General features: G+C 44.3%; 1 protein-coding gene across 1 annotated transcript; it reads right to left on the reverse strand.

Annotated features, from left to right (window-relative positions):
- Positions 1 to 277: 277 nt before the first annotated feature.
- LOC307076878 (cyclic nucleotide-gated channel alpha-3-like) lies at positions 278 to 15335 on the reverse strand (the record flags this gene model as incomplete). Its single annotated transcript, XM_079738098.1, has 9 exons — positions 278 to 802; positions 1235 to 2064; positions 2546 to 2652; positions 4447 to 4548; positions 9153 to 9209; positions 9605 to 9661; positions 10555 to 10722; positions 10858 to 10911; positions 15271 to 15335. 9 exons carry the CDS (start codon positions 15333 to 15335, stop codon positions 278 to 280), a joined length of 1965 nt encoding a protein of 654 aa, XP_079594224.1.
- Positions 15336 to 15588: the final 253 nt, after the last annotated feature.

Genomic DNA, 15588 nt, shown 5'->3' on the forward strand with positions numbered 1-15588 from the left:
CTAGTGTTCCCATGTTGTCCTCATCCTCCTCTTCCTCCTCTTGCTCCCTCCTCCTCCTCCTACTCATCGGGCCTCAGTGTCATACTCCTCCCTCTCCTCCTACTCCTGCTCCTCCCCCTATTAGTTGGGCCTCAGCGTCCTCTTCCTGCTCCTCCCACTCATTCGGCCTCAGCATTCTGACCTGGTTCTCCATGTTGGCCTCCTCCTACTCCTCCTCCTCCTACTTATTGGGCCTCGTGTCCTACTCCTCCTCCTCCTGCTCCTCCTCCTCCTCCTCCTATTCGTTAGGCCTCAGGGTCCTGACCTGGTTCTCCATGTTGGCCAGCCGCTGCTTCAGCTTGCGCTCGTACGACTCGTGGTGCGCCGCCATCTTGCGGAACTTGACGTTCATGATCTCCATGTTGGCCTCGAAGCGGCTCACCTTCCCCTCCAGCTCCCTGGCATCCGGCACCGCCAACAGCGACTCGTCGATCAGGTTGTCCTTCATCAGGATGGCCCGCCCCTTCTCCTCCAGGATCCCCTTAGCGTCGGGGTACTCCGTCAGCGCCTCCATGAGGTCGTCCTTCGACAGTGCGAAGAGGTCCGAGTACCCCACGCTGCGGATGTTGGCCGTCCGCCGGTTTCCCGCCTTGCTCCCCTTGATCCCCAGAATGCTGATCTCCCCGAAGTAGGCGCCGTCGCCCAGGACGACAAACTGCGTGACCCCATCGTCCGCGACGACCGCCAGCTTCCCCGCCTTGATGATGTACATCTCGCGGCCGATGTCGCCCTTCTTGCAGACGTAGTCGCCTGGGCTGAACACCTGTGTGGTGGATAAACTGCGTTTAACACTTTAACAAAAGAGTTTGAGAAGCCTGAAGCATCAAAGATAAAGACTTTATTATTACTCGCGAACAAGTAAGACCAAAGCCATGTTTTTTTTCCTATTAAATTGTATTTATAGATACCGTTTAGTTTTGCCTACCAATATTTCAAGACTATTTTGCACTATTTAAAATAATTTATTGCAAATAATTTATTGTAAATGTTACAATTATCTTATTTTATTTGACCAAATTTAAATTTTATCCTTTATACTTAATGCACTGTGGGTCAAAGACACGCAATTTTTCTATTTGTCTTGTACATTTGTTGTAATTGACAATAAAGCTGACTTTGACTATGACTTTGATATAGCGTATAGGCAAGATAATAATGACATATAATCATTAAATGTAAGTAAATTCTCCCATACCTGCGGCTGCAGTTTCAGCACCAGCTCGACCAGCAGCCCCGCCTCGCAGTCCTGGAAGATGCGCACCTTCCGCAGGGTCTCCAGGTGCACATTGATGGCGATCTCCGCCTTCAGCTTGTCCGGAAGGTTTTTGAGCACCAGCTTCTCGTCGCACGTCTTCTCCTCGGTCCACAGGTAGTCGAACCACTTGACCACGCGGATCTCCAGGTCCTTGGTCACCTTGCGGAACTCCATGTACTGTTTGATGGAGTCGATCTTGGCCTGGAAGTCTGCGCGTGCCGCGTTCATGTTGGAGATCATGGCGCCCACGTTTCCCACGATGGTGGCGAAGATCAGCACACCCGTGAGGAAGTCCACCACCACAAAGAGGTACTCGATGTCCTGCACAGGCGGCGGCGTCTCGCCAATGGTGGTCAGGGTGAGCGTCGACCAGTAGAGGCAGTAGACGTACTGGCGCGACAGCTGGCCGAACTCCGGGTGTTTGATGTCCGGGTACACCCAGGTGTCCGAGCCGAAGCCCAGCGTCTTGGAGATGGCGAAGTAGAGACAGGCGTTCCAGTGGATGATGATGATGATGTAGAGGACGAGGTTCCCGATGCGGAAGATGTTGGGGAAGTTGGTGCGCGTCTCGGTGCGGTCGAAGAACTCGAAGAGCCGCCCGAGCTTGAGCAGGCGGTTGAAGCGCCACTCTGGGTTGTCGATGCCGATCAGCAGGAAGACGAAGTCGGTGGGCAGCATGGAGATGACGTCCAGCTTGAACTGACGTGTCTTCATGTAGTTGTCCTTCAGGATCTTGGAGTCGCGCACCAGCAGCCCCTGCTCCAGGAATCCTGGAAAAACATATTAAAAAAATATATTGGAAAATCGTATTTAAAAGCAGAACCAAGCCTTTTAAAACTACATTTATTAAAGCAGACACAAGCCTTTTAAAACTATTTTTTTTAATTAGACAAGCCTTTTAGAACTACATTTTTTTAAAACAGATGGAAGCCTTTTAATGTTTAACATTAAGGGCGTTTAGCAGACGCTTTTACCCAAAGCGACGTAAAATTAAATGAGATGGCAAGGCTAAAGGGGCTAGATGGTTAGGCTAAAGGGGCTAGGTAGCTAAGCTAAAGGGGCTAGGTGTTAGGTGGCTAGGCTTAAGGGGCTTCACATGTCCATGTACTATTTTCAAGTGCCAGGACACACAAATATACAATAGGTGCATACATTCAGTGCCAAGACGTACAACATACAGTAAGTGCGTCAGAGGGGAGTTTTTAAGGGAGTTTTTAAGGGAGTTTAAAGTGCAGGTGTTTAGAAGCTCACCTGTCCTGGCCCTCACAAAGGTGTCCACCCAGTAGAGGAGGTCCGAGCTGTAGTCAAACACCAGCCACATCGTCACGTTCTTGATCTGTAGTTCATTAAAACAAGACCTAGGGGAACGCGGAGCAGAAGCAATGCTTGTAAGAACATAAAAAATGGCTGACACCTTTAACTGATCGACAGTTGAGAACATAAAAAATGTCCGACATCTTTGACTGATCGACAGTTGAGAATACCAAAAATGGCCCACATCTTTGATTGATCGAGAGTTGAGAACATCAAAAATGGCTGACATCTTTGACTAATCGACAGATGAGAACATCAAAAATGTCCGACATCTTATCTTGAACTTTCAACTTCTCGGATTAATAAGGCTACTGAGACCAATTTAAACAACTGGCACTCTGCCGCTAATTCTCTGAAAGAATTTTTAAAGTGACCCCTTTCCCGTAATCGTGCTTAAGTAAACCCACATAATCTCCCCTGTGTTTGTCTGTCTGTGTGTGTGTGTGTGTGTGTGTGTTTGTGTATGTGTGTGTGTTTGTTTTGACATATTAGGGATGTATTATTTTATTGTTTACACTGGCTTGTGCTTGTAACCTTTGGCACATTTCCCTAGCTGTCTTTATTCTAATTTCTATTTTATTGGTGTTGTTTTTTTTCCTTTTCTTTCTTGTCTTTTCTTTTTTATCCATACACTTCTCTGTATCTATTTGCAAGTATGTGTACTAGTGTATTTTTCTTTATATTATTACTTAAGAAAAAAAATTTGCGCACTTTTGTCTGTTAATCTGTATATGTGAAATAAAAAAAAAATTGATCGCAAAAAAAAGATCTGATGTCTTTGACTGATCGACGGTTGAGAACATAAAAAATGGCCGACATCTTTGACCGATCGACAGTTGAGAATACCATATATGGCCGACATCTTTAACTGATCGAGATTTGAGAACACAAAAAATGGCTGACATCTTTGACTAATCGACAGTTGAGAACATGAAAAATGGCTGACATCTTGGACTGATCAACAGTTGAGGACATCAAATATGGCGGACATCTTTGACTGATCGACAGTTGAGAATACCAAAAATGGCCGACATCTTTGACTGATTGAGAGTTGAGATCATAAAAAATGTCTGACATCTTTGACTAATCGATAGTTGAGGACATCAAATCTGGCCGACATCTTTGACTGATCGACAGTTGAGAATACAAAAAATGTCCGACATCTTTGACTAATCGATAGTTGAGGACATCAAATATGGCCGACATCTTTAACTGATCGAGATTTGAGAACACAAAAAATGGCTGACATCTTTGACGAATCGACAGTTGAGAACATGAAAAATGGCTGACATCTTGGACTGATCAACAGTTGAGGACATCAAATATGGCGGACATCTTTGACTGATCGACAGTTGAGAATACCAAAAATAGCCGACATCTTTGACTGATTGAGAGTTGAGATCATAAAAAATGTCCGACATCTTTGACTAATCGATAGTTGAGGACATCAAATATGGCCGACATCTTTGACTGATCGACAGCTGAGAATACAAAAAATGTCCGACATCTTTGACTGATCGTCGGTTGAGAACATCGAAAATGGCAGACATCTTCGACCTTTCGACAGTTGAGAACATGAAAAATGGCTGACATCTTGGACTGATCAACAGTTGAGGACATTAAATATGGCCGACATCTTTGACTGATCGAAAGTTGAGAACATCAAAAATGGACGACATCTTTGTCTGATCGACAGTTGAGGACATAAAAAATGGCAGACATCCTTGTTGTCCTTGTCCTTGTGTCGGCCATTTTTCATGTTCTCAACTGTTGGAATGGTTGAGTACACTTGTATATAGTCCTAAGGAACCGGAGGAACGTATGTTAGTGTTGGAGACCTGGCGACCAGCATCATGAGGTTGTAGAACACGGGGAAGGCCATGGTCACCAGCCAGTTGTAGTACGTGTCCGTCTGGGGGTCCATCACCCACACCTCTTTCCTGGAGGAGCAGGAAGAAGGCTTTTGTTTGTTTTTTTCAAAATAAAAGCATACAACTTACAACTTTCGATTATAATTGTTTGTGTTTGATTTGTGTGTGTGAGTCTGTGTGTGTGTCTGTCTGTGTGTGCGTCTATTGTGTGTGTGTGTGTGTGTGTGTGTGTTTGTCTGTCTGTGTGTGTGTCTGTGATGTGTGTGTCTGTGTGTGTGTTTGTGTGTCTGTGTGCTGTGTGTATGTGTTATGTGTGTGTCTGTGTGTGATGTCTCTGTGTGAGTCTCTGATAGCTGTGTGTGTGTGTGTGGGGGGGGGGGTCATAAATAGCCTGGCTCCGCCCGCCTAAGTTCTTCCGCTCAATTTGAATTTCCCTTCAGTACTAGGTCTGCTGTATGTTAGTGGGTTTTCTCTGTCTAAATTTTCTGCATCCAATCAGCGAACAGAGGGAGTGGCTGAGATCAATGACGTTAAAGTCAGCTCTCGTTGACGGACATCTTCACCATGGACCTATTGATGTTCACTCGTGCTAGGCTAGCGCACGGCAACGGTATGGAAGTAAGTCTGTGCCATCGTATTTTGAAAATAAAAAGCCATTGAATTCTAAGCACTGAATATTTATGCATTGAAATAACGTATCTGGATTTTTTGCCTATGAATTTAACTCTTAATATTTTCAATAAATACTAATCAGCATTATTTTTCAATCTTAAAAAATCTAAATCAAATATTCAACGTTAAACAATTCAACGTAAATATTTTCAACGTCCCCAATTTCAACATGCCAAATTCAGCAGCAAAATTCAATGTCAGAAAATTCAGAGTTAACATCCGGGGACCCAAGGAAGAGCAATCGATCCTAGATGCTAGATCGTGGCCAAGCAAGGAGAGCGAAATAAGAGCGTCACTCGATTCTTCTGTTTTGATACAAACGTTAAATTCTAAACAGCATTTTACACAGTAGCCTATAATAGGAAATGCGCAAAGGTAAATCAACGTCATTAAACACTGACTAGCTTTTTATGGGGAGAGAAGCAACGGTGGTGGGCCTTACTAAATTCCCTATCCATTGTATCGGTCTGTAAAATGCTAATCAAATCAAATGTATTTATTAAGCATTTAATAACAAGGCGAGGGGGGGGATCTTATGTTTTATTTATGTTTTTGCTATAATGCACACCGTTTTTTTTTTTTTCACTGCAGTATGAAGTAAACGATAAACTAATGCCTGTATATGAAGTGCGTGTGTGATTGCAGTGACTTGGCTGGATTTACTTGCAACGTAAGAGTAATTGTAGTGGGTCAAGGAGCCCAATTTATTAGGGCACCAATTTGGGGCAATCCGCCGAGGTCACTTTGCCTACGTTTGGTGTGATGCTGGGGCAATATGTGATGTGATGCTGAAGCCGGCTGCCCACTGTGGAACGAGAGCGCAGAGCCGACAGTATCGCGCAACTGAAGCAACAGCAGCCTGTAGTTCCAGTGGAAGCACAGCGTGCCTCGGGAAGAGGCGCCCGAAAACAACCTGCTTTTAATTTGTCATCCTCATACCTGTATCATGTCACTCGGTGCGGAATAGTGTTGGCTCTGCGCGCTCGTTGCGCTCTTGTTACACCACAGAGGCATATCAACCGTTTTGCTCCAGCCACTTAACGTGCATCCGGTGTCACAAAAATAATAGGATACAATCCGATCCGAGTGATCAATGACGATACAAACGTTAAGTTTTAAGCTTGGGCATGTGAACGACTTCATGCCTGTCTACGCTTCAAACTCGTGCATGTTGCAGAAAATGTGCAACAGCGCCCCCGGGGGTCACACTGTTGGATGGCTTCATTCCCCATAAAAAGCTACAGTCAGTGTTTAATGAAGTTGATTTACCTTTGAGCATTTCCTATTAGGCTACTGTGTAAAATTCTGTTTAGAATTAACATTTGTATCAAGAAAGAAAGAACCATCAAGTGACGCTCTTATTCCCGCTCTCCTTGCTTGACCACGATCTAGCATCTAGGATCGATTGCTCTTCCTTGGGGCCCCCAGTGTTATAACACTGAATTTTCAGACATTGAATTTTGCAGCTGAATTTGGAATGTTGAATTTGGGGCCGTTGAAAATATTTACGTTGAATATTTGATTTTGAAGTTTTTAAAATTGAAAAATAAAGCTGAATATGATTTATTGAGTTCAATTTAGAGGCAAAAAATCCAGATACGTTATTTCAATGCATTAATATTCAGTGCTTAGAATTCAATGGCTTTTTATTTTCAAAATCCGATAGCACAGATTTACTTCCATACAACAGGCAATACTAGCCTGCTAATAAAACAGACTTACCCACTCCACAGTACACCCAAGGTAAATCAATTATAACGCCAGACTATAGATGTAAATATCTGTGTTGATAGAATAATGTTAGAAACTAGAAAATGCATTTCCTGCAGAAAATGCGGTAAGTGCTGTAGTACAAACTGAGGTTGAAAATATCTTTTTAATAAAGCCACATAGATTAAGACAAAGAAATGTTAAATGGCTTAAATCAAGTGAAGGGATTTGAACAAAAGTTCAAAAGTCTAAATCGAGTAAACAATGTAAACATGCACACCATTTAGGGAAAAGTAAATGGTTGGAAACAAATAAAGTTACCGCTGAACGAAAAGCGCAAAGCAGAACTGCACTTAGACTGTTATCCCAGGCTCGGGGGGAAATTTTTCATCCCCACCCAGAACGTCTGGCTCTCTGGGCTTGGCCCGTGAAAGGGTAAATCTAATGTCGTGTGGCCTGCCACAGAATGTTATAATGACCATGATCCAAAGCGTGAGGGCGCCTTCGACGCGTACTTTGTATTAGGCGTGTAAGTGGTAAGTGGCGTGTCTTTGAGGATTGGTGTACTTCTACTGATGAAGTCCCCTTCCAGTGTTCTGTTGATACTGTGTTGATATTTCTACAGTCTCTCCTTGAGAAATGGAGAGCTTTTTCTACGTTGAAAGTGTATCTCGCTGCCATATCAGCATGTCACGTGAGTATTAATGGTAAGACAGTTGGACAGCATCCCTTGGTCTGTCGTTTCCTGTGGGGAGCGCGTTGTTTGCGCCCAATGTCAAAACCTCTATCACCTGGATGGGATTCACTGGTGTTGGGGGCTTTTTTGGGGCCTCCCTTTGAACCATTGTCAGAAGTGGACACGAAAACGCTTTCCCTTAAGACGGCGTTGCTCATGACGTTAGTCTCAGCAAAACGAGTTGGTGATCTGCACGCTTTATCGGTGCATTCGTCATGTATGCAGTTTGGATCAGGATGCTCTAAGGTGTCGCTGCGACCGAACCCGGCATATATTCCTAAGGTCATGGACATGCCCTACTCGTGCCTTTCCATGCAGTTTAATGCTTTCTACCCTCCGCCGTTCACGTCTGCGGAACAAAGGCGGCTACATACGTTGTGTCCTGTGTGCGCTCTGAGAGCTTATGTGTCAAGGACTCTATCGTTTAGGAAAGCGGATCAATTGTTCGTCTTATGGTCTGGTCCTCAAAAGGGGTAACCCTATCACGAAGCAGCGTTTATCACACTGGGTTGTTGAGGCTATAGCTTTGGCTTATTCAGCAAAAGGGCTGGAGGCGCCTGTTGGTTTGCATGCGCATTCAACAAGGGGCATTGCCACGTCGTGAGCCTTGTTTAAAGGGGTTTCGTTGCAGGAGGTGTGCGAATCCACTTCTTGGGCTTCACCCACTACGTTCATGAGGTTTTACAGACTTGACGTTACTGCGCCTAGCTTGGCTCATGCTGTTTTGAGTGTGTGAACTCATAGGGAGCGCAGGATGCTCTGTCATGATTGGAATGGTCACGTATCGTTGAGGTTGGCCTGTCCGGCAATATGGGAGTGAACATATCCCATATGTGAGATACCTGAAGATTGCTTGAAAGAGAACTTAAGGTTACGACCGTAACCCCGGTTCTCTGATAGCATGAGTGAGGTATCTCACCGGATTGACCTTCTTGCGGTGAGCGAGAAGGGGTTGCTGCCTTGAATGACGCCGTACGCACGGTCAGATACTTAAATAGGGGGCTGACCTGGGTGCGTCAGATGTGGCCAGCCAATCATGGCTGGCGTAGTGATAAGGTGCTTCTTAGGGATACGAGGGGAGGCGTACCCATATGTGAGATAACTCACTCATGCTATCAGATAACCGGGGTTACGGTTGTAACCTTAAGGTTTATTAGCAGGCTAGTATTGTCCGTTGCCGTGCGCTAGCCTAGCACGAGCAACCTCTGCAACTAGAAGGACTGAATGAAATGTGTTGAAAACTGTCTTCAATGATAAAGAACACCAAGGCTAACTTGGGAATCAGGCCCTATGTCCAAAATTCCGAACTACCCCTTTAACGTTTGTCAATTGAGTAGGTCCAGACTCTCTGTACAAATGAAATGAAGTACAAGAGTCTGGTAGGACCAGGCTAGGTCATAAACATACGGCCTGTGAAGTCCTTTGAGACTCAAGCTGTGATTAAGGTACGTATGAATAAAGTTTAATTGAATTGAATTTAATTGATGGGAGCTGAGGAACATATTGGTTAATCAAACTGTTAATCAAATCTTAAAATATTGCGATGAACACTTACGGAGGCTCCTCCTTCTTCTTCTCATCCTTCTTCTCATCCTTCTTCTCGTCTTTTTTCCTGCAAACGCCAGAGCACACGAAGTCATGGACGTGGAAGAGAAACTACTGAAAGCCGCCACAGGGGGCGCCAATGTGCGGGTAACAGCGGAGGTGCAGCCCCTAACGATGGGTGCTGGATATGCGTTTGAATCCATCTCGGGTACATACTACTCGTGTCGTTGCAGAGTCGCTACTTTTAATTAATTAATTAAATTACTTTGACTCTTGAATTCCGATCTATGGTCAAATGCAAAGTCATATTTTAGTCACAGATTCCACAGTTTGTACACAAAGTGCCGACGCAGGAACTGCAGGGTTGCTTTTTTGCTTTTTTACGGTTGACTGAAGTGCAAAAATGTTGCAAATGACAGAAATATGAATCAAACAATCAGTTTTTGTAGTGTGCGTACTTACTCATCCTTGTTGTTGCAGTTGTTCAGGTTCATCGCTGCCAGGGGCCACTGAGCGGCCCTAGAGAACACAATGGAGAGAGACCTTAGGTCATGGGTTTAAACAGGAACACAATGGAGAGAGACCTTAGGTCATGGGTTTAAAGAGTGACACCTTATGTCACGGGTTTAAACAGGAACACAATGGAGAGACCCCTTAGGTCATGGGTTTAAAGAGAGACACCTTATGTCACAGGTTTAAACAGGAACACAATGGAGAGACCCCTTAGGTCATGGGTTTAAAGAGAGACACCTCAGGTCATGGGTTTAAACAGGAACACAATGGAGAGAGACCTTAGGTCATGGGTTTAAAGAGAGACACCTCAGGTCATGGGTTTAAACAGCTCAGTCCTAAAGCAGCCATATTGGGATTCAAAGAGTCTCAGTGTGATTTTATGAACAGGTTAGGAAGTCTTCTATGAATTAATCAGGCCTATGTTTTGCAACGTGTTGTCTCTCTGTTACAAAATAGCTTTTTGGAGTATAAGGTCACTGAGGCTGGATTTAAATTTGACGAATTGAAGCGATGAATTTGATGAACTGATGCGATGATTTGATGAATTAACAAAATTAATTTGATGAATTACGAAATTTGATGTATTGTAGAGATTTATCTGATAAATGAAAGCAATGAATTCAATGAATTGAAGCCAAGCAATTAAATAGATGAATTGAAACAATGAATTTGAAGAGTCTGTGAACCTTCTACGGACGACCTTTGGCGTTTTAGTTTTCTGCACCAATTCCCAAACTCAACGACACAACACTGAGCCACATCCTGCCCACATTCCCAATGGTAATCCCAGACACTTTTCCCGTTCTCCCAATCATCCAGTGGCCCTCAACCCCCCGTCCAGCCACGCCCACATGGGCCCTCAGACCCCCCCCCCCCCCCCCCTTCCCCCCAATACTCACTCCCTCCGGTCGGCATTCCGGTCGGCGTTCCTGGGCGACGTGGCACTCTCGGCCCTCCAGGCGGTCCGAAACGCCGAGTGGCTCCCCACGGTGCAGTCGGCGGGGGCCACACTGCCGTCCCGGGGCCCGGGCCCCCAACTCAGAGCGTAGTGCACCAGCCGGAAGATTCTGGAGGAGAGGAGCCTCAGTGTCATGGAGATGATGGATCAATGTGATGGATTTTGAAGCAATGAATAGGCTGAAGGCTAACGAGAGCTTAGCTAATGCTATTAGCCGCGTGGTCTCCCGAAATGCGATCCTTACCTGGACGCCGACCTGGTTTCTGGGAAGGCGGGTTGACCTCCATCTTCTCTTGACCTGGAGGGTGGAGGAGCAACATTTTCGATGAATGGGTGAATGTTGAGCCATATTGTAAAGCGCTTTGAGTGGCCACTGGGTGGTAAAGCGCGGTATAAATGCAGTCCACTTACCATTGCATAAAATTGTCAAGGGTTGAAAAAACTTTTGACCTCCAGAGCGAAAAAATATTAGTTGTTTGTAAATGTCGCCCTTAATTAGTATACAGCTGAAGATATGAAAAAAAAACACCTAACCCCAAAGTAATTCTAACGAAAGGTTTCTCAGCTGTTTTTTGTAGTATTAGGTGTCCTCAATAACATACTAAAAGTTTACCAAAGTTTGACCACTAGAAAGGTGTAATTTTTAAGATGGCATCCAAGATGGGCAGGAAGCCCTTAAAATACCCTAACTCCTTCATTATTTGACCTAGCCAAGTAATCTTGGTGTCTAACCCCATGTTTTCTGGGTCTATGAATCCATTGGAATTGTATAAATTGCACTGACACGATTACATACTTATGGAAAACATGATAGAGATTACTGTAAGGCTTTATCTTTGTTTGGGGTGAACCAGAGATCGATTTAGCCTGTCATGTAAAGGCGAGGACACATCGGGCCTAAAATCAGTCGGAGAGTCTGGAGAGGTCTGTGACATGAGTCATATGAGTAGAAAAAATGGAGTAATAACTTCGCTAGCAACCATGCTAACTAAACCGTAGTAAATTACGTGCAATGTAATGGCAGCTAGATGCTAGCAAGCTAACAACAAATAGATTACAGACTGATCTGAGGGGATCTAAGCTCACACACAGTATTTCTGGTATGTGATGAATGTATTTCACTTCCTTATCAGTGCTGCATTATCTAAATATAAAACAATTAACCAATGTCCCTAATCTGACAAGTCAGAGCTAACTGAATCGACTCCATTTTCTGGCGACGATCGGTAGTCGTCTTGGTCTGTCTTCGCCTTAAAGCGAAACTGTCGCCAAAATGCAAATGTGTTTCTGCCAATGATTGAGCTGTGCTCCACCCATTATTATGTTCGATCATGGATGCACCAAAGAGTAGTCAACTGAAAAGCATAGTCTTAATGCTTGGAGGTTCTCAACTTTATGATCCTACTTGGTGCAATAGGCACACTGATGGAAGGTACAGGACTCAGGAACATTATGGAAGTTGTCTATGGATCAAATGCCATCCAGCACATGATGACTGGCAAGTCAGTGCAAAGAGCTTTTCGTGGACGTTTGCTAGTTGACAGATGTCTCAATCACCTGGTTGTGTCAGAGCTGCAGGAAGATGACTCACAGTTTTAATCATTGGTGAACCAAGCTGGAGATATGTAGTCATCCATGGTAGCGAAAGAAAAAACTTTGGAGAGTGCTGCAGCATCAGATATGCTGAACCAAATCAAGGAAAAGGTGGACACGAAGAGGGCTGTCTGCCGCCGCAGGGCACTACAACTACCTGAAATCTGCATATTTCTACCTCCAAGAAATGTGCCAACTCGAAACCAGACACCCTGATGTACATGACAAGTTTTCCAGGGGTTTCCATGTGATCCGCCGCAGCAACCAGTACTGGGCAGACATTGATGCGATCCTTAAAAAGCAGTGGAGGTTTGACCCATGGAAGTGGGAATGCAACATCGGAATGCAACAACGCCATGCAGGAATTCAATGACCTCACCTACACGACCAGCGAGCAGCACTGAGATTCCTCAGAAGCAAGGATGAATAGAGATCACTCTGATCTAGAAAAGATCATGGAAAAGCTTAGCATTTGCACACCATTCTCTCCAGTCCCATCTCTGAGAAACATTGTAACTGGTGTTGTTGCCAAAGAGGAGGTGAATGTGCATGAGTTTGAGACTGTTGGCAATGAGATCATTGAAAAGATGATTGGAAAACCCGTTTTTGGAATATCCTTCAAACAGAAAGACTGGGCAAAAACCCTTGCAGATGACTCCACCATCAAATTGCAAAAGACCGAACCATTGATCCTGCTTTTCTGTTCCAACGGTTCCTGATCATGTCGAAAACTGGACAGTTTTCACTGGGAGATGTAATGAGCTATGAGCTCTGCTCATTTCCTGCAGCCCTGTTCAAAGGCAAGGAGATCTTCCGTAAAGCCAACAAGCTCCAACTAGTGCAGGCAGTCACTGAGTTCTCAAGCAAGAAATCGAACAAAACTGTCCTGGATTCCATCCCACCAACTGAGCATTATGTCCTTGACGGTGGCTCCCTGGTTCACCGCTTATAATGGTACGCAATAATGGTAAAGCAACAGTCGTTGTTGATGGTTATAGGGAAGATCCTTCCATCAAAGACAATACTCATCAAAGACAATACTCATCAGAGACGTGATGCAAACACTCACCCCATCGTTAAATTCAATGCAGAGACTGAGTTTGTGGGAAGAAATGATGATTTCCTTTCCAGATCTTCAAACAAACAAGGAATGATCAATCTTATGACCATGTAGCTGGAAAAGAAGGGCTGCACTGTTATCAATGCATCAGGTGATACAGACGTGGACATTGTCAAAGCTGCAGTCAAGGCATTTTTAGTGTTGGCAAACAGACAGCATTCCAAAAACTTTTGAATGGGGAATCAACCATCCAGTCCTGTGCAAATGTGTTTCTGCTCTCACATCAAGCAAGGAATGTCATAGAGGACCATGGGACCAAGGCAATGGCAGTTTTGTTTGGTGGAAAGAGTACCGATTCACTTGCCACTTTGCGCTACAACCTTTTTAGCAAGAAAATCGTTACCGCCAAGTCATTTGTTACCCCTGAACGTCTGGCTCCAACTGAGTCCTCAACCAAATATCACTGCCAAAGAGGGTACTTCCAGATCATGGTGTGGATTGGAAAGGAAGGTGACACGAATAATGTCGATTGGGGATGGAAACTGGTGGAGCACCAGTTCCTGCCAGTTATGACCAATAAGTCTGCTGCCCAAAAAGGCCTCTTGAAGATGATCCACTGTAATTGCACAACTGCCTGCCGAACACAACGGTGCAGTTGCAGGGCATATGGACTACCATGTATGCCTGCTTGTGGACCATGTCAAGTTGGGAATTGTCAGAATCACTATAATCAACATCTATGGGAGGAAGAGAGTAACAACTAATGGTCTATCTAGTGAAGGTCATAACGCAAAAGAATATAAAAAATAAACCATAATAAGAGGAAACAACTGAAGAAAATGGAAAAAGATATGTAGAAATAAGAAAAGTATTAAAAAAATCAAAAAAACAAAAGGCAAAAAAAACAAAATGCATAAAAAAATATATAAAAACAATAAAACACAAAAAAATGAAAGGGGTTAGCAGTACTGCGCCTTCACGTGGCAGCACTGTTTTGAATAATTTTACAGTACCACACATGAATTTATTCTTTATTGGAATCAAAAGAATGGTTATGAACAAGAGAAACCACCACCACAAGGAAAAACGATATGAGAAAGGAGAAATATGCAATTACTTCAGGGAAATTGTACTTATTTTTCACATGAATATGCTTGTAACCAATTGTTTTAATATATATTTGTACTTGTAATTACTTATCTATCATGCAAATATGCAAATTAGAATATTACATGGCCAAAACATGTATCAGGCACCAGTATTCCTGGTCTAGGAGGAATACAAAGGGCTATTGTGCCGTGTTCCAATATCCATACTTCCATGAGTACACTTAAACGTATTACACTATCCATACTCACTAAGTGCGCTAATTTTCAGATGTCAGTGTTGTTCCAAACCCAATACTCCGTGGGGCACTAACCGGAAATTATGATCACGACTACCGCTGCTGCTCCTCCCCCGCAATAAACACCCCACTTTGAACAGTGAACTCTTTACGCCTAGCAGCTATAAAAAGCTATAAAAGCTATAAAAACTACAAAATTACTCTATTAATGCAGGCTATGTGGAAAATGCGGCGACTTTGGCTCAGCCTGGCTCCGCCCTCTTCCACTAAGTAGCTAAGATGGCTGCCGTTGAGTACGAAAAGTGTACATCGATCCACGCTTCGCAATTTGACCGTTTTGAGTACACCATCCGGGTCCTTTCAGTACACTTATTTTCGCTCAATCTGAATTGGAACGCCCTACGTACTCAAACTAAGGCTATTAAGTACGGATAGTATGGATATTGGAACACGGCATTGGTAATTTTTGGGACCTGACGGCGGCCATTTTTAAAATGGGGCCTTTCTTGGTATCAAACTTTGGTAAACTTTTAACATGTTTATAAGTACATTTGATACTACCGTAATCCACTGAGAAACCTTTTGTTAGAATTTGTTTGGGGTCAAGTAATATTTGCAGCTGACTGTCAGCCATTGGCTGGAGGCTGAGTGGAACCCACCTGCTGCTGTGGTCCCCCCCTTCCGGACCCAGGTACGAGGACCGCTCCGTGCAGACCGTCACCATGACGACAGCTCCTCTCTCCGCCTGGCTCCTCCACCTCCTCCTCTCTGCTGCGGCTCAGGTTGGCTGCATGCTTCGGACAGGTGAAAGGTCTGGGGGTCAGAGGGCAAGGGTTAGGACCTGGGTCAACAGGAAGTGACTTAAGTACCCCCCCCCCTCCCCCGTCACACCGTAATCCCCTCCTCTTCCTGTGTTTTAGTGACATCACAAGTGGGCGTGTCCACCTAGACGTTCGCTGGATAGATCGGTCTATCAG

This window comes from Pollachius pollachius, assembly GCF_949987615.1.
Source record: "Pollachius pollachius genome assembly, chromosome: 6".
Taxonomy (NCBI): domain Eukaryota; kingdom Metazoa; phylum Chordata; class Actinopteri; order Gadiformes; family Gadidae; genus Pollachius; species Pollachius pollachius.